Here is an 18903-nt window from a genome sequence, read left to right on the forward strand (position 1 = left end):
GAGCAGAAAAGTATAGTGTTTGAGCGGCACATTTTCATGCCTGAGCATCTGAATTTTTTCCACAATGTCACCTAAAACAGCAACGAAATCAGTATTATTTGAAACTCAAAGTTATGTTTATTCAAGGTACTCGCTTAATTAAAAGTGTTATATAATATCAGTATCACTTAACAACCCTCCTGCTTAGCAACCAAAATGTTGGCTCAGAAAGTCTGGCATTTGAAGCACGCAAGTCTTAAAGCTGTTGTTACAAGATCCTTGCACCCCATACCCTTTAGAAAAAAAACAACAACCCAGGGGTCTTCAAACCTGACAGCTTTAAGACTTGTGGACTTCAACTCTCAGAATTCTTCCTCCAGTCATGTTGTGGCGACGTCATCTGCGTGGATCTGCTCCATCTTCAGTTTTTTTCACAGGGGGCAGAGCTGCCGCTGAAGATGCCAACGAGCCCCCACCACCACTAGAATAACTGCTGCCGCCGCCTCCTCCTCCTCCAACAGCACCACCACATTTGCTGCCTGGCTCTGCAGCTGAGGTGAAGCTGCCAAAGCTCCCGCTGGCACCCCCGCCCATGGCAGCGGCGGCGGTGCCTCCCCCTCCACTCGGAACACCTCAGCTGGGCACCGCGTTACCCCTGCCGCTGCCTTCACCTCTGCCGTGCTTTTGAGAAGCCATGAGGCCTTTTTTTCCTGCTCCCGCCCCCTCCGCCACCTTCCTACTGGCTCCCGCAGCCTCATGGCTCCTCAAAAGCATGGGGGAGGAGGAGGGGGAGGGATAACGCGGGGACCAGCTCAGATGCTCTGCGTGGAGGGGGAGGCACCACTGCCACAGGCGGGGGTGCTGGTGGGAGCTTTGGCATCTTCCCCTCAGCCGCAGCGTCGGGCGGCAAATCCGGCAGTGCTGTTAGAGGAGGAGGAGGTAGCAGCAGATATTCTGGTGGTGGCGGGGGCTTTGGGGGTTCACTTCAGCCGCAGAGCCGGGCGCAAGCGGCTAGGATTGGCCGCCAACAAAGGACCTCTCCAGGCTTGCTTTGCTGAACATGGGGCGACTGATGCTAGTTTGAGTGGCTGCGGCCAGCACAAACTACCGTCAGTCGCTCCGTGCTCATCAAAACAAGTCTGGGGAGGTCCTTTGCGGGCGGCCAGTTCGAGCCGCTTGCAAAGGACTTCCCTGCGTTTGCTTTTCTGAACACGGGGCGGCTGACAGTAATGAGCGGCGCAGCCGGCATCTAGGAGGTCCTAGGAGACCGGCTGTGCCGTGTAAGCTCCTGCTGCCGTTCCCCCACCCCCGCGCCCGTGCTAACCCTAACCAAGACAGAAAATCTGAGGCCCCTCAGCTTCCCGAGCCTGTGACAGAAATCACTGCACGGCAGTTAGAAACTGCTGCGCGGTGCTTTCTTGCCATGTGCGCGGCTGCGCAGCCGCGCACCTTAGAGGGAACAGTGGTGATCACACAACCTTGGGACACAGCAAGGGTCATAAATATGAACCAGTTGCCAAGCATCTGAATTTTGATCACATGATCATAGGGATGCTACAAAGGTTGTAACTGTGAAAAATGGTCCTAAGTCTTTTTTTTCAGTGCCATTGTAACTTTGAACAATCATTAAATGTACTGTTGTAAGTTGAGGACTATCTGTACTCAATAAAGCACTTTAAACAAGGAGTCATTCAGCTGCAGCCCATGTTCTAGATAGCCTTCTAAAGCACCATCTTAGAAAATCTGAAAACAGCTATTCTCACAGCCTGATGCTCCTTCTCCACTTACCACCTCTTTCTCAGATTTGAAGTCTTCTTCCAAGGAACGCATAGCATCAAGTTTTTCTGACAGATTAGGTGGGATGGTAGCAAAGGTCTTATAAACTATCGAGAAATAAGGAGGAAAGAAGCAATGAATATGGTTCAGGTAGATCTTGCAACAAAATAATATATAATCAGCCAGGCCCAGGCCCACTGTCCCATTCCCCATCTTTTCAAAGTTTTGTTCCCTTCCCCATCTCTTTTTCAAAGTAGTAGCATTCTTTATGATTTCAGAACAGGTTAAATCTTACAGCTCATCGCGATAGCCCTAGAAATATAATTCCCTCCCATCCTTGAGATGGGAATAAGGCTGGTAGTGACTTTAAACTACTTCAGTGGTGGGCTGGCAATGAGACAAAAGCTATGCTGTGAGGCCCCATCTTAGATAAAATGTTAGTGCAGTGTTCCCATAAGAACTGCAAGATGCATGGAAGAACTGGTTTTGGGGCTCCTTTCCTTTTTATCAATACTATGAGATTCACCCCTTCAAAAGGATCCTGGCCTCTTGTGATTAAGACAGTGACCTCACCCTCCTCTGCTCCCACAAAATATATGGAATGATGAAGAAGACAATTTTTCTTTTCAAAAAATATCCCAAAGGTGCTTTTTAAAGAGGCAACTGGACTTTCTGGTTGTCTCTTAAAAAAGCACCTTTGGGACAACCATGACCTGGATGACTGAGAATCTCCAGACACTTCTAAAATACTTCAGCAATCTATAGGTCAGTGATGGTGAACCTATGACACGTGTATGAATGGTGACATGCCACAACACCTTTGAGGATATACCAGTGTTTACCAATACCCGTTTCTCAAAAACACACCCCATTCTTGTGTGATTTTTGGAGGCCACGTGAGAGTGGTGTGTGCTCTTGTATAGCCTCCAGACCCTCCAGAAGTTGCCTATGCTCTTGCACAATCTCCAGAGCACTCCAAAATGTTGTGAACGGGGAGTACTTTTGTGTGGTTTCTGAAGGCAGCAGAGGCCATGGAAGAGCATTGTCCACTGCCACTTCAAGAATGAAAGCCTTGTGCAATGAGGAGCAGTTTCACATAAGCCACAGGGGCCTGTCAGCAGAAAGAGATCAGGTAAGGTAAACAAGGCATGGCAGATCCCAAGAAGTGCCATATTGCTGGGCAACCATGGTCATTTTGAATGGCAATGGCGGCACTAGGGCTGAAGTCAAGGCCAGGGCCTTTATTTCAGGATCAGCCTCAGCCCTACCACTGAATGCCACAGTTTGGGATGGCTAAATGGGGCAGGGGAAGATAATTGCTTTTCTTTAGTTTGGGGTGGAAGGTAGGACAGGATGGCATGCCAGCAGAGTCAAATTAGGCATTCCTGAATTTTTTACATGCCCAGCCCAAAAGATTTACTACTACTGCACTTGTTTTATTGATCCCTCCCTCTTCTTCACATGTGTTCTTGGGGTATCAGATGAGCTTCAAGGAAAGAAGTATATATTATAACACGAGGTGAGAGGGTTAAATGTATATGCAGTCCGTACGTGCATCGGTGAGGAAGTCCTGTAGCCTGCGGAGATCAGAATGGCCACATTTGTAGTAGTCCAGCATGGCGATCTGGTCTCTGAGAGTTTGGTAGAGGTCATTCAGCTGGGAAAGGGAGCGCAGGGCATCCAGCGTCTCCGCATAGCGAGTTGGAGCCAAATTGGTCAAAGCAGAGGGAGTCTCAGAATATCCCACAGGAGTGGTGGAGGGTAAGAGGGGTGCAACTCCAACCCCTAGCATAGGGGGCACAGTCAATTGGCCTGCTGGTGCAGCAGGTAAAGCAGGAGGTTGATATCCAGGTGGAAAAAGCCCAGGCCCTCCAGGCTGGCCAGGATATCCAGTTGGGGCTCCGGGATAGAATCCAGGGGCGCCAGGATATCCAGGTTGTGTCCCAGTTAATGCTCCAGGATAGACTGGCTGAACCCAAGGGGCACCAAAATACTCTGCCTCAGTCCCAGGAGCACCAGGTTGGGCCCCAGGAGCACCAGGTTGGGCCCCAGGAGCACCAGGTTGGGCCCCAGGAGCACCAGGTTGGGCCCCAGGAACACCAGGTTGAGTCCCAGGAATACCAGGTTGGGCCCCAGGAGCACCAGGTTGAGTCCCAGGAGCACCAGGTTGGCCTCCAGGAGCACCAGGTTGAGTCTCAGAAGCACCAGGTTGGGCCCTAGGAACACCAAAATATGGAGCTTGAGCCCCAGGTGCCCCAGAATAGAGTCCAGGTACACCAGAATAGGGGGATTGGGCTCCAGGAATTGCAGGCTCGGCCCCAGAAACAGCAGGGCGGGCTCCAGGAGCCTCAGGATAGGGAAGTTGGCCTTCAAAAACTCCAGGTTGGGCCCCAGCCATACCAGGCTGGGTCCCTGGAACACCAGGATATGGAATCTGGGCCCCAGGATAGGCTCCAGGTATCCCAATATAGGGTGGTTGAGCCCCAGGTTGAGCCTTTGAAATCTCAGGATACGGAGCTTGAGCTCCAGCTACCTCAGGATATGGAGCCTGGACTCCAGGTGGCCCAGGATAGGGGCCTTGGGCTCCAGGACCTCCAGGCTGGGCCCCTGGTGCCCCAGGACCACCAGGCTGGGCCCCTGGTGCCCCAGGACCACCAGGCTGGGCCCCAGGTGCTCCCAGATAGGGTGGTTGGGCTCTAGGACCTCCAGGCTGGGCCCCAGGTGCACCAGGATAGTAGATTTGGCCTTCAGGCCCTCCAGGCTGGGTCCAAGGTGCTCCCGGATAGGGTGCTTGGGCTCCAGGACCTCCAGGCAGGGCCCCAGGTGCTCCTGGATAGGGTGGTTGGGCTTCAGGACCTCCAGGCTGGGCCCCAGGTGCACCAGGATAGGAGACTTGGCCTTCAGGCCCTCCAGGCTGGGTCCAAGGTGCTCCCGGATAGGGTGCTTGGGCTCCGGGACCTCCAGCCTGGGCCCCAGGATAAAGGCCTTGGGCTCCAGGACCTACAGGCTGGGCCCCGGGTGCTCCTGGATAGGGTGGTTGGGCTCCAGGACCTCCGGGCTGGGCCCCAGGGGCTCCCAGATAGGGCAGTTGGGCCCCATGTCCTCCAGGATAGGGTGCTTGGGCTTCAGGACCTCCAGGTTGGGCCCCAGGTGCACCAGGATAGGAGACCTGGCCTCCAGGCCCTTCAGGCTGGGTCCAAGGTGCTCCGGGATAGAGTGGTTGGGCTCCAGGAGCTCCAGGCTGGGCCCCAGATACCTCAGAATAAGGGACCTGGGCTCCAGGAGCTCCAGGCTGGACCCCAGATAACTCAGGATAAGGGGTCTGGGCTCCAGGAGCTCCAGGCTGAGCCCCAGGTGCTCCTGGATAGGGTACTTGTGCTCCAGGACCACCAGGCTGGACCCCAGATAACTCAGGATAAGGGGTCTGGGCTCCAGGAGCTCCAGGCTGAGCCCCAGGTGCTCCTGGATAGGGTACTTGGGCTCCAGGACCACCAGGCTGGGCCCCAGATACCTCAGGATAAGGGATCTGGGCTCCAGGAGCTCCAGGCTGGGCTCCAGGTGGTCCAGGATAGGGCGGTTGGGCTCCAGGAGCTCCAGGCTGGGCCCCAGGTGCTCCAGCATAGGGTGGTTGGGCTCCAGGAGCTTCAGGCTGGACCCAAGGTACCCCAGGATAAGGGCTTTGGGCTCCAGGAGCTCCAGGCTGTGCCCCAGGAGCTCCAGGCTGTGCCCCAGGTGCTCCAGCATAGGGTGGTTGGGCTCCAGGAGCTCCAGGCTGGACCCAAGGTACCCCAGGATAGGGGCCTTGGGTTCCAGGAGCTCCAGGCTGGGTCCCAGGTACTCCTGCATAGGGTGCTTGGGCCCCAGGAGCTCCAGGCTGGGCCCAAGCTACCCCAGGATAAGGGCCTTGAGCTCCAGGCTGGGGTGCTCCTGCATAGGGTGGTTGGGCTCCAGTCTGGGCCCCAGGTACCCCAGGATAAGGGCCTTGGGCTCCAGGAGCTCCAGGCTGGGCCCCAGGTACTCCAGCATAGGGTGGTTCAGCTCCAGGAGCTCCAGGCTTGGCCCCAGGTGCTACAGGGTATGGTTGTTGGGCTCTAGGAGCTTCAGGCTGGGCTCCAGGTACCCCAGGGTAAGGGACCTGGGCTCCAGGAGCTCCGGGCTGGGCCCCAGGTGCTCCGGGCTGGGCCCCAGGAGCTCCGGGCTGGGCCCCAGGTGCTCCAGGATAGGGTGGTTGGTCTCCAGGAACTCCAGCCTGGGCTCCAGCATACGGTGGTTGGTCTCCAGGAACTTCAGGCTGAGTCCCAGGTGCTCCAGGATAGGGTGGTTCTGCTTCAGGAACTCCAGGCTGGGCCCCAGGTGCCCCAGGATAAGGGCCTTGGGCTCCAGGAGCTCCAGGCTGGGCTCCAGGACCTCCAAGCTGGGCCTGTGGAACTCCAGGATACAGAGCTTGAGCCCCTGGTATACCAGGATAGGGAGCCTGGGCCCCCAATGGTCCAAGATAGGGAGCCTGGGCTGTAGGATATGCCCCAGGTGCTCCAGGAAAAGGAGCCTGGGCTCTAGGTGCTCCAGGATAGGTCCCAGGTGCTCCAGGAAAGGGAGGCTGGACTCCAGGTGCCCCAGGATATGCCCCAGGTAAGGGAGCCTGGGCTCCAGGTACCCCAGGATAAGTCCCAGGTGCTTCAGGAAAGGGAGCCTGGGCTCCAGGTGCCCCGGCATATGCCCCAGGTGCTCCAGGAAAGGGAGCCTGGGCTCCAGGTGCCCCGGCATATGCCCCAGGTGCTCCAACATAAGTGCCAGGTGCTCCAGGAAAGGGAGCCCGGGCTCCAGGTGCCCCGGGATATGTCCCAGGTGCTCCAAGCTGAGGTCCAAATGGTCCTGGAACCCCAGAAATGCCTGGCTGTGCTCCAGGGATCGCTGCTCCACTTGGAGCCCCTAGTGTTCCTGCCTGATCCCCTGGTAATCCAGTTGGTGGGCTTGGGCCTGTTCTCTGGAAAGCAGTGCCAGGCTGAGTTTCTGGAGTTTTGCCTTCTGGTGAGGTTGAACCAGTTGGAGAGTGTTGGACTGGACTTGTATGCTAAAAGAAAAATGGAAAGGGGAATAAATGTAATAACAGGGGAAAGACAAGGAAAAATACATTATTAAAGTACTACATAGGAGGCAAGATTAGCTATATTTTTAAAAGTGCATTTTTCTTTCACTCACAATATTATTATAGCTCTAAATGATTAAACAGTGCAGGTGCATACATAGGTAATGTGAACAATTTCAGATAGAATTTGGCATGGCTTTTGATCCTTGGTCACAAATGAATAAAACTGAGGGTTCAGACCAAGAAGCAGAGTCCTTGATCAGCCTGTCTTACTAGTGCAGTCTCTTTACTACAGCCTCACTCATTTTTGCAGAGCTGTTGTGAGAATAAATTGCTACCCTAAAGTCCTCAGTGGCAAAGTGGAATAATGATGTGAGAAGATGTCTCTCAAGCATTATATTTTCATGTCTTTAATTTACCCAAAGCTAAATGGCAAAGTAACAGTCACACCAATCAAAGAATGTATTGATTTAAATAGGTGACCTTTTCTCTAAACTATCAAGAAAACTTGAAAGGGTAAGAGAATTACATCCTCAATGAAATCCTCTGTAAATGCTCTGTTACTCAGTAGTATCCATTAAAAGTCTCCATAAAGTTGTATACATCCACAACAGAAGTAGGAGGGCATCTGAACTGGTGATAGAAAGACAAAGTGCATTCATTATCTATACATTAATGTTCTCTGTATAATAAATAGTTGTCTTTGAACTCTTCCCTCAAGAAAGCAAACATAATTTCTAGATATAACAGCAACTCAGTAGGATGATTTTTATTCAGGAATATAGCAACTATAGAAGGATATACTTTCACAGGTAAAATGAGCAATAGAGAATTAACATTGTATGGTTTAGCACTGTAGAGTTAAAATTCAAGTGAATACGCTTGATGATATCATAGAAAATGTTTGAATTAAAATAAGATGGGAAAAACTAAATCATGTTTAGGGAATAAAAACTAAATGCATAGGTATGGAAGAGGTTTTATATTGCTCAATAGTAATAACTGCAAGAGGGATCTTGTCCTAATGGACAATCAGTTAAATATGTGCCAGCAGGGTGTTGCAGCTGCCAAGAAAGCCAATACAGTCCTAGGCTGCATTAACAGAGATTCAGAATCAAGAGCATATGAAGTGTTAATACCACTTTATAATGCCTTGGTAAGACCATACTTGGAATATTAAATCAAGTTTTGGTTACCATGATATTAAAAATATGTTGAGACTGTTGTAAAAAGTGTGCAGAGAAGAGCAACAAAGATGATTGGGGGTCTGGAGGCTAAACATATGAAGAATGGTTGCAGGAATTGGGTATGTCTAGTTTAATGAAAAGGACTATGGGACAACATGACAGCACTGTTCCAATATATAAGGGGCCACAAAGAAGAGAAGGTCAACCTATTCTCCAAGGGACCTGAAGGCAGGACAAGAAGCAATCAAAGGAAATAATCAAGGAGAGAACCAGCTTAGAAGAAGAAATTCCTGACAGAACAATTAATCAGTGGAATGACTTACCTTCGGAGGTTATGGGTGCTTCAACACTGGAGGTTTTTAAGAAGAGATTGGACAATCATTTGTCTGAAAAGTTCTCCTGTTTGGACTAGAAGCTCTCCAAGATCCCTTCCAACTCTGCTATTCTCTTATTATGTAATAATGTTGTATATACTATTGCCTGACCAAATAGGAGATGAAAGTTATGTCTCCAAAATGAAAATTATAGTACTTTTAAAGAAACACACAATAGTATTGATGAGGAACTTTATCCCAACATTTGGGATACAGATCCCAACATCTGTAGGGAGATGGATTCCATCTAGTATGGTCCTTTCAGGAAATGATTGGTTTATCCTTCAAAGGGAAGAAGACAGGGGGATGAAATTTCCTCAACTTGATACTAGCTCATTAGGATTATTTCACTGAGGAAATTATAGTATATTCTAGGGAAGATAGAAGGTATATTCTAGGGAAAGTAATTATAAATGAATGAAAAAGTAACTCAAGTTGAGAGGAAGAGCTTTAAAAAACAGCATGCATATAAGCAGTATAAAGGGACTGGTTACCATGGGGGGAGGGAATGGGAAGTGTAGAAGTATGGAGAGATATAAGGGGAGGTAAAGGTCAGAGTAAGCCAAGATTGATAAAGAATGCTAAAACCACAAAAAGTCCTTTTTAGGTATAGACAAAACAAAGAGAAAAGAATTATTGCAGCAACTATTGGATAAAGACTGCAAAAAGTACCCCATTCCTTAAAAAGGGAGATAATAAAATGTGAAAAACAAAGCAAAAAACCGAACAAACCCCAAACAGTTCAGTTTCTACTTTCGGTTCAGCCTTGACCAGCAAAAGCACATTTGTTCCTTCATGCAAATACAAAGAGCAGTTGAAGAGGTAGAGTTGAATGTTAAGACTGATAGAAATATATTAGGGAATATCTATTTCTAATTAGTTTAAATGTCAACATCCAGATTAATCTTATTTTAAGAGTATTAAAGCAATTTGCTGACAGCCAGAGCAAACTATTATGTATTGATATGAGAAGTCTTGGAGAAATAGTGAAGTGCCAATCGACTGGAAGAGGACAAATGTTGTCCTTTATATCTCTCTATAAATTTTGGGCATTATACTGTACTTACAAATTGTTGGATGAATAATATGGAAGGTTCCTTCTTTCTTCAAGAATTAAGGAGAGAGAGATTGCACGGTTCATGTGTGATAACTTTTTCATATCAGAAAGAGCAATTAAATTTGTAATGTACAAGAAAATAGGCAACAGCATCAAATATCAAATTATTTTGGGATTTTTTCTTTCTCCAAATGTGGTACAAGTTGATAACCTATGTTTATCACAGCTTATTTTCACATAAATCCATTATGGAAACATGACATCCTAACTAAACCATACTCACAGGAGATGGGCTCTTGCCCTTCACAAGGATATCTTCAAGAACTCCCCACCGTACCATTTCTTCTGGAGATGGGAATTGGTTTAACCTTCTCTCTAAATCTTTCTAGAAAAGAATCAAACCCAAAATATATGAAAATTATCCTCTCTGTCCCATACATTCTGTTGGCCATCATTCCTTCTTAATTAGGAATTTGGAAGCCCAGGGAATTACTTTAGATAACAGCATCAAATTAGGAAGCAAATCATCCAGCAATTAGGTGCTCCAGGACGTATTGTCCTTTTCTTTTCAGTTCCTTGTTCTTTTTTTTGTTAAATCTAATTTAAGACCATCAGCAGGGATTATCATCACAGACATCCCTGAAAGCACATATGTCATGATGTCATGACTCAAATATGCAACACATACTTTTGTCAGTTGTAATAATGAAAATGATGCCAATTCCAAAATCATATTATTGGTACAATGACATCATAATAAGAGAAAACATGGAGAAGATTATCTGAATGAATGACAGCCTTGCTTTGTTAGGACCTGCCAATGTGCTGAGACTTTTCCCCAAAAATGACTACGTAGCAATTCAGAGTGCTGTAAACAGTGAACCTGGAGATCACAAACAAGATGTGGAGTTTCTCATGCCATTAATTTGCAGCAGAAGCACTGGAGGGTGCTGTCAGAGTTCATCTGCATGAACTCTGACAGCTTTCTATAAAGTGAACCTGATAATGCAAGAGAATAACAATGCTAAGCTTGCACACTAAAAGGGCTTCAGACCAGGATGAAAGATGTACTAACACAGAGCAACTGGGGCAACTAGATAAACTACTTCAGATACTTCAGATTCTACACCAGGGGTGTGTGTAAACTGGTACAAAAATTACTTTTTTATAGAAGGTAAGAACATACCAAATCGTGATCCAAGCTACTCTGATCGCTCAGGCAAACATTTAAACGATCATCAAACCCACGAGGATCTAGCTGCAAAATGAAATAAAAGTTTGGATTACCCTTTTTATTCAAATGTAAGATGTGATTATGAATAAGTACTAAACATGCCATAAAGGTAAGTTAAATATCACACACGGAAAATTCAAACGAACAAACAAAGAATTGCTAAGTCAAAGTAAGTGGCTCTGGGGGCCATTTTTTTCTCTTATAAGTTGGAGGAGAGAGTAAACAACTTCAATCCCAGAGTGCAAAGAAACAAAAACAAGCACCAGGAGATAAATTGGTCTCAAGGAACAGCTCTAGAGTACAATTCATTTAGTATTACTCAAAAATATAAACAATTACCAATATAAATAGTGTCTAAGAATATAAACAATTCCAAGCAGGGTGTTATTTTTCTGTGTTTGGGTTTGATAAATTCAATATTGACAGATAACGAGGGAATATTTTAGGCATTGCTCCGATGACTCTCATCACAATTGGTATAACAACAAATTTCTTTTTCCATAAGGGTTCAACTTTGATCTGTCAGTCCCAGTTTTTGTAAATTTTTCCAATTGTTTTCCCTCAATCCTACTGGTAGTATTACTGTTATAATGAACTAGACTTTCTTCTTCTCAAGAACTATTTTATATCAACCATGTTATGAACAAGATGCACGTCTGTTTGGATCTTAAAGTCCCATAAAATTTTAACCTGGTCATTTTCCAAAACCTCAATATAATGGTCCCAGACATTTTTACTATAACTTGTGGCAAAAGTTTCCAATAAATAATTTACAACGCTGCTTGTAGTCACTTTGTAAAATTTTGCTGCAGCCCTTGATCACCAGAAAAGCAATATATTCACCTTCATGTAATTAATTGACATACCTTAAACAGCTAAAATAAAGCCTCACTTTCTTTTTTTTTATGCTCTTGATCTTAACCATGTGGATTTTTAAAATCCACTTTTGTTCAATATCCTTCAAGTATTGGCCGTTGGCTTGTCCTTCCAATTAACAAATTCATTTTCATTTTTTTTCCAGATTCAGCTTTCACCTTTATCATTTTCAAGAGCTTTCCTTGACTGACTTCTTTTAGCAAGGGTGCTTGGCTTTTTTTACAGCCAATGACTGCCACATGTAGTCATTATTATTATGGTTGGTCCGATAGTCAACCAAATGGTTAGACTGGATTCTGCATTTTTATTCACCCCTGGAGTCTTTCCCAAAATCCTGGAATAGGCAAATATTATTTGATGTTGTTAAAGGTGATATTGGCCAAGGCACCAATTATTATTATTGATGTTGTTGTTCATAGTACTATTAATTAAAGTACTATTTATTACATTATTTTCATAAAATAAATATTTGAAACTCAGTGAACAATATGAAATTTCATGAAGGGGGGGAGGAACTGAAGAGTTTGGGGGTCTCTGACCTATAGTTGTTCCAACAATGCAGTATTAATAAAATAATTTCTTTTCAATTTTCAGACAAGGGAAACTCTATTGTGTACTTACACACAAACACACCAAATTGTTTAGGGACTTGATCACTCAGGGCTGTTGTAGGACAGTTTATATCCCTCACTACTTTTGCCAAAATGTGCACGTATACCCTGCCCTAGGAATTTTTGGAAAAATCATGAACTCAGTGGACAGGTCGTCCTTGACTTATGACCAAAATTGAGTGCAAAATTTATGCTGTTAAGCAAGACATTAATTAAGCGAATTTTGCCCCATCTTACAACCTTTCTTGCCTCAGTTTGTTAAGTGAATCACTGCAGTTCTTACTAACCCGGCTGTTAAGTGAATCTGGCTTCCCTATTGACTTTGCTTGTCAGAAGGTCACAAAAGGAGATCACATGATCCCAGGACCCTGCAACCGTCATAAATACAAACCATTTGCCAAACTTCTGAATTTTGATCACGGGGATGCTGCAATGGTAAATATGAAGTGTGAAAAATAGTCATGTTACTTTTTATCAGGGCTGTTGTAACTTTGAACAGTCACTAAATGAATGGTTATAAGTTAAGGATTACCTGTACTTCTTTGTATGAATTGGACTCCTGTGATTTCAGGCCCAAAAAACAAAACAAAGCATTTGAACTGTTGCTCCTACCCTGATTTGTAAAACCTTTATTTTTTTGTTGAAAAGAAAAAGAGAATTCAATCTACCCTTGATCTCTATATAGGAATTAAGCCCAATACAGTTGTTCCTTATATGTGTTTACATGTGCATGAATGTGTGTCTTCATTTGGAAGTGAGTGCAGACACTACCTAGTCAGTACCACCTAAGTGGTAAAATCTAGATCCCTGAGGTTTTAAGAAAGAACTAAACAACTAAGTCTTGAACATATGCAGTAAACTCCCAAAGGCTTGCAGGGCCAACAGAGCAAAATAAAAGCTGCTTACCACAGCTAAGTGCTCCTTGATTTTTTTTACTTCATCCTCCAAGTTGCTTGTGGCTGATTTCCAGTGGCTAGTTTCATCCACTAAATCTTGTAACACAGACATAACCTACAAAAGGAAGAGAGAGAGAAAGTGAAAGGTGAATTTATTCACTCCTCTAAACCATTGATTAAGGAGATCTCCAGTTTAGTCCCTTGTCTGTCTCATGTTTCTGAGGTCTGAAACCAAACAAACCTACTATGGGAAATCTATGCTTAGAGCTGACAAACTAACCATAATTCAAAGCAGTTGATAGGGACTATATGAAAGAATGCTTTTCCTCCAAGCTAAACTGCAGCAAAAGAAGGAAAGGAAGTCAGGAAAATGAAGATTTTTATTCTTAAGGAAAAATAAATGCATTCTCAGGAGGAATCTAGATTTCTGTATTGATCATTCTTTGGAAATTAATGTGACATTACTGAAGGCATCACTAAGTATTCCACCAAATGCTACTTTTGAAGGAGAGGCCTCTGATTCCTCTCCAGAATCAAAATAATTCTTAACCAAATAAGCAGAGAGAATATCCCCCACAGCAACATATTTGAATTAAGTTCCCTGTGTTCCCTTTCAGTCAAAAGGGAATAAACACCAATAGGTGTTTCTCCCTTAGGGGAGAACAGAATGTTCCAATTGCTGTAACACGTCTTGGAGGGAGAACAAGGAAGCCACTGGCAGCTGAAACCAACAACATTCACTGAAGACGAATACTTCCATCCAATGTAATCTTGAAATAGTCCCATCACACATTGTTGTTGTTGTTGTTTACTTTATTCATTAAACATGAAACTCAGCCAATTGAACATTCAAAAATGCATTATAAATACCAGTGATTGGTGCTAAAGGTTGATATGGTTTGCTGCCGTGACCCAACAAATGCGCGAACGTCAAAAGCGCGCCGACAAAACCGCGGCGCTAAAACCGCGATGTCAAAAGCGCGCCGGCAACAGCGCGCCGACAGAAGCGCGATTTAAGTTAAGGTTAGGTTTAGGGTTAGGTTTAGGTTTAGGGTTAGAGCGCGCTTCTGTCGGCGCGCTTCAGCGCTCATTCGTCGGCGCCGTTTTGTCACCGCGGTTTAGTCAGGCGCGCTTTTGTCGTTCGCGCATTTGTGGTGGAACTGTTTGCTGCCAGCGTCCTAGGTATCAACCAGGTACCTTCTTAAAATATAAGATGTTCCGAATAGCAGTTTTTTGCAGTTCTGCTGGTGTTATTGCTGACAAAATGGTTTTCAGTGGTAGCATTGACAGTATAAAAAGTAGGGTGAAAGGGAATGCTTCATTTAATTTCAAATTCACCCAGTTCGTCTCCATTAGCCATAAACTTCATTTTCCAGAAGTTCATTGAAGTTTCCAAGAATTTTTGTATGTTGCTGCTGATGCCAAAGATTTTCAGGCATTTCTTGATCCAGCTGTGGGGAACTGAATCAAATGCTTTCTTGTAATCTATCCAAGCCATGAACAGGTTGGTTCGTCTTTTCTTTGAATTCTTTAGGATTAGCTTGTCAATCAGCAGTTGATCTTTTGTTCCTCTTGAATTTTTGCAGCATTCTTTCTGTTCTATGGGAAGCAAGTCATTTCTTTTCAAGTATCCGTTAATTTGATTTCCAATGATGCCAGTAAGGAGCTTGTATGTTGTTGGCAAGCAGGTGATTGGCCTATAGTTTCCAGGGTCCTTTCCTCTTTTTTATCCTTTTGGATCAAAAATGTCCTTCCAGTTGTCATCCATTCATCATTTTCAGGTGTTTTTAAGATCTGGCTCATTTGGGCTGCCAATCTTTCGTGCACACTTGTAAGTGCCTTTAGCCAGAAGCCATGTAGCTCATCTGGTCCAGGTGTACTCCAATTCCTCACTTTTCTTGACTTCCTTTGTACCATTTCTTTTGTTATTTTCACACCTTCTATTTTATGCACTCTAACAGAATCCTCAACCTGCTTGATCCGTTTTGCATTTGTGTTGTGCTTCTTGTTGTTTTCCCACAAGTTCTTCCAGAATTATTTCTCCTTCTCCTTATTATTATTATTATTATCGCAACAACAGAATTGTATCACAGCGGCCAGTAGTTTCGCCAGATTTGGCATTGATTACTAGTCGGGCCCCACCCAGGGGCCTAGGACGTCGTAACGTATTTTCGTAATATGCGTGCAGATCCAAGCAGTGCAGCTTTTTGCATTTGACTGATGGTGATTTTGTCAATTTTTAACTGTTTTAAATGTAATTCCAGTGCTTTTGGAATAGCACTCAGTGTGCCGATTACCACTGGAATTACCACTGCTGGTTTGTGCCATAATTGTTGAATTTTGATTTTTAAGTCCTGGTATTTTGTGATTTTTTCATATTCCTTCTCTTTGACCCTGCTATCACCTGGTATTGCGATGTCTATTATTGTAACCTTATTTTTCTCAACCAGTCTGGTGTATTATGCGCCAGTATTTTATCCATTTGTATGCGAAAATCCCACAAGATCTTGACCATCTGATTTTCGGTGACTTTTTCAGGCTGATGTTCCCACCAGTTTGTTGCTGTTTTAATATTATAATTTTTGCACAAATTCCAATGGATCATTTGTGCTACTGAATTGTGCCGCAATTTATAATCAGTCTGCACGATATTTTTTACAGCAGCTGAGTATGTGATCAACATCATCATCATCATCATCATCTTTGGTGAGATTCACAGCCTTTGGGGCTGGTTGGTAGCTCAACAGCTCGAGTCCTAACCAAGGATCTAGGAACTGTTAAGGTAACATAGGAGAATATAAGTTGTTCCAAGTAGGGTGGTCAGAATGTTCAAGTCAGGTAAATTTAGAATTTTCAAATAGCGAGGTAGCTCTTTAGGTATTGCTCCAAGGGCTCCAATTACAATTGGGACAACACATGATTTCTTTTTCCACAGTCGCTCAACCTCAATTTGCAAGTCCCAATATTTTGTGGTTTTTTTCTTGCTGTTTATCTTCAATTCGTGCATCACCAGGTATTGCAATGTCAATGAACCATACTTTTTCTTTTCAATTATTATTGTGTCAGGTGTGTTGTAGGCCAAGTGTCAGTCTGGATTCTGAAGTCCCACAAGATCTTGCCTTTCTCATTCTCTAAAACCTTCTCAACCTGATGGTCCCAGTGGTTTTTGCTGTACTCAAATCCAAACTTTTGGCACAATTTCCAGTGAATAATCTTAGCAATGCGGTCATGGCGTTGTAGGTAGTCAGTTTGTGAAATTTTGCTGCACTCGCTGATCAAGTGGTCGACTGTCTCATCTTTATCATTAGAGGTGACATTTGCTGTTGGTGGTAACATGTTGAATTTTTGCTTCCATGCAGTTTGTGGCTAAGGCTTGTTCTTGAGCTGCCAAAATAAAGCCTTCTGTTTCTTTTTTCAGTACTCCTGATCTTAACCAGTTCCACGTTAGTTTTTGGTCAGCTTTGCCTTCAATACTTTTCAAGTTGTTTATTATTATTGTTGTTGTTGTTGCTATACTTTATTCATTAAACATGAAACTCAGTCAACTGAACATTCAAAAATGTATCACAAACACCATTGACTGGTGTTAATGGCTGATACGGGTTGCTGACAGCATCCTAGGTATCAACCAATTACTTTCTTAAAATATACGATGTTCCGAGTAGCAGTTTTTTGCAGTTCCTCTAGTGTTATTGTAGGAAGCTGCAGTTTATTGATGTATATTATAAAATTCTTGGACATGGTACCAAGTGCCCCGATGACAATGGATATCATTGTAACATGTTTATTGTTGTTGTTGTTGTTGTTGTTGCTATTACTATTATTATTATTAATCAGAAAACTTGAGAAGAAGAAAAAATAAGCCTTGAGAAATCAAAACTATACTGTCAAAACTATATATATATATTGACTATACATCACTGTTTTTTCAAAGGTGGGATTCTGCTTTTTCACATTAAATTAATTTAAATTAAAATTTAAACATACATGATTTTTGCAACATTTAGAAGCCTAGCTTCTCTTTTGATATACTCTGGTTTAACCATTTGAAGAAACTATTCACTGCATTCTGCTATCCCATAGATGCAGAAGCGCTACTAATAAAATGTTACTTTGGAAGGAAAAGGGATTTACTTAGTTGGTATCCCTACTTCGTACATCCCTCCTTTCTCTCCCTAAATACTGTAGTGTTTCTACATCTAGGACAGCAAGATGATTTGAAGAAAAGTTGGTTACAGCCAGTTGATCACATAGCACAATGGAGAGTACACCAGCCAAAGCAATGGATTTGCACAGGCTATCTAGTTTTCATTAGCAACTCAAATGAGCCACCAAGACATGAATTAAAATTTAAAAAACTTATTATTTCATCATGTGAGCCAGGAAACTAGAAAAAAATATCCAACATGCTTGGAGGACTCAAGTTAAAGAGAAGGAATTCTGCTTTGGTCTATAGTAGAGATGAATAACTTGTAGCCTATTTAGTTAGACTATAACTATGTCTCATATAAGCCATGTGGGCTAGATGTAAAAAGAACTGAGGATTTTTAAAAAACACAGATAGAGTTACTGGTTGCCTATGTCCTTGTCTAAAGGAAATAACCACATTTCTATCTAGATCCAATAGGGAATTGGAAGACGACAAATCTTTTGATTTTTTTTTCCTCACTTCAATGCATTTGTTACCTAGGAGTCTATTAACAACCAAAGTTCCAGGCATCTTATTAAGAAATCAAGTGCAGACATGTCTTCCCATAACTTTGCTTGGTACCACTGGATGTAACATTTGCCATTCATTAATTCAATGTTCACACAGTGAGGTTTTGCACTACCATGACCTTTGAATATAGATACAGATATAGATATATAGAGCTGACTTTTTCTATATCTTTCCCCACAACATAGAACTTTTCAATGTACACCCAAAGCCTTGTAAAGCAGAAACGAAGCTTCAGCTTGCAAGACCACTCACTTCTTCGGGAATCAATTTCACTGAATAAAATAAGGCTTAAAGATAATGAGGTTACTCAGGGTGACTCCTTTCTTAAGTGCCATGTAAAGACTTTAATTTGCCTGTGCAATTACACATCAATTTTTTCTTCTGAACTGCATTAATATTAGTAATAATTATTATTAAAATAGTAAAAGTTTAAAAAAGTAAAATTGTTGTTAACTAATTAATATTACAGTAGGCCTTGGGGATATTATACAGAAGATTTCTAATGGGAGGGATGATTTTTATATTCTAGAGTTCAGCAGGAGATGTTTCTGGACATCAGAACTAAGAACAGTTCCTAATCTGTTTCCTTTCCACATTCAGAAAAACTAGAATTTGTACTGCTGATGGATCAATGCCTGCATGTACCATAGGAGGTTAGTTAAGAAAGCAGAAAACAGCTGTATCTTCAGGAGATAAAAAATAGCAAATGTAGTTCTTGTTTAGTGACCACAATTGGACTGGCTACTCAGTCATTAAGAAAAGCAGTTGAGGAGTAAAATCACAACTGTGCTCATGATCTTATTTCAGCTTTGATTTGTAGATCTGAAAAGGTCGTACACTTACTTTTTCATTGCTGCTGCAATTGTGAATGGTCTCTAACTGAAGCAGTTGCTAAATGAGGACTACTTGTAAGGCTGTTTAGGAAAACTATGGTTTCTACAAATTAAAACCACTGCCACATTCTGCCTAATTGTAGGACTAGTCCTGCAAATCTCTGCTCAGAGTGTCTCCCACTACTAGTGATATAAAATTCTGGGATTTCAGCACCCCCAAAAAATGTGGTACTTTCTAAACAGCAAGAGGAGGAGCAACTTCCTTATCCACCTC

The 18903-nt window shown here is 43.6% G+C and overlaps 1 protein-coding gene and 1 long non-coding RNA gene across 2 annotated transcripts in view; one reads left to right on the forward strand and one right to left on the reverse strand.

Moving 5' to 3' along the window:
* The window catches only part of QRICH2 (glutamine rich 2), a 69370-nt gene that overhangs the window by 47486 nt on the left and 2981 nt on the right, over positions 1-18903 (reverse strand). Inside the window, exons 2-6 of the mRNA XM_032208512.1 lie at positions 13087-13191; positions 10646-10717; positions 9743-9844; positions 3307-6826; positions 1768-1862 (exon numbers count right to left, since the gene is read on the reverse strand). Of these exons, the coding sequence (XP_032064403.1) occupies positions 1768-1862; positions 3307-6826; positions 9743-9844; positions 10646-10717; positions 13087-13191 (3894 nt within the window). The remainder of the gene's footprint in view (positions 1-1767; positions 1863-3306; positions 6827-9742; positions 9845-10645; positions 10718-13086; positions 13192-18903) is intronic.
* Positions 1-18903, forward strand: part of LOC116502643 — a 67524-nt gene that overhangs the window by 43754 nt on the left and 4867 nt on the right. The gene's annotated exons all lie outside the window — the stretch shown is intronic.

Source organism: Thamnophis elegans, chromosome 2 (genome assembly GCF_009769535.1).
Source record: "Thamnophis elegans isolate rThaEle1 chromosome 2, rThaEle1.pri, whole genome shotgun sequence".
NCBI lineage: Eukaryota > Metazoa > Chordata > Lepidosauria > Squamata > Colubridae > Thamnophis > Thamnophis elegans.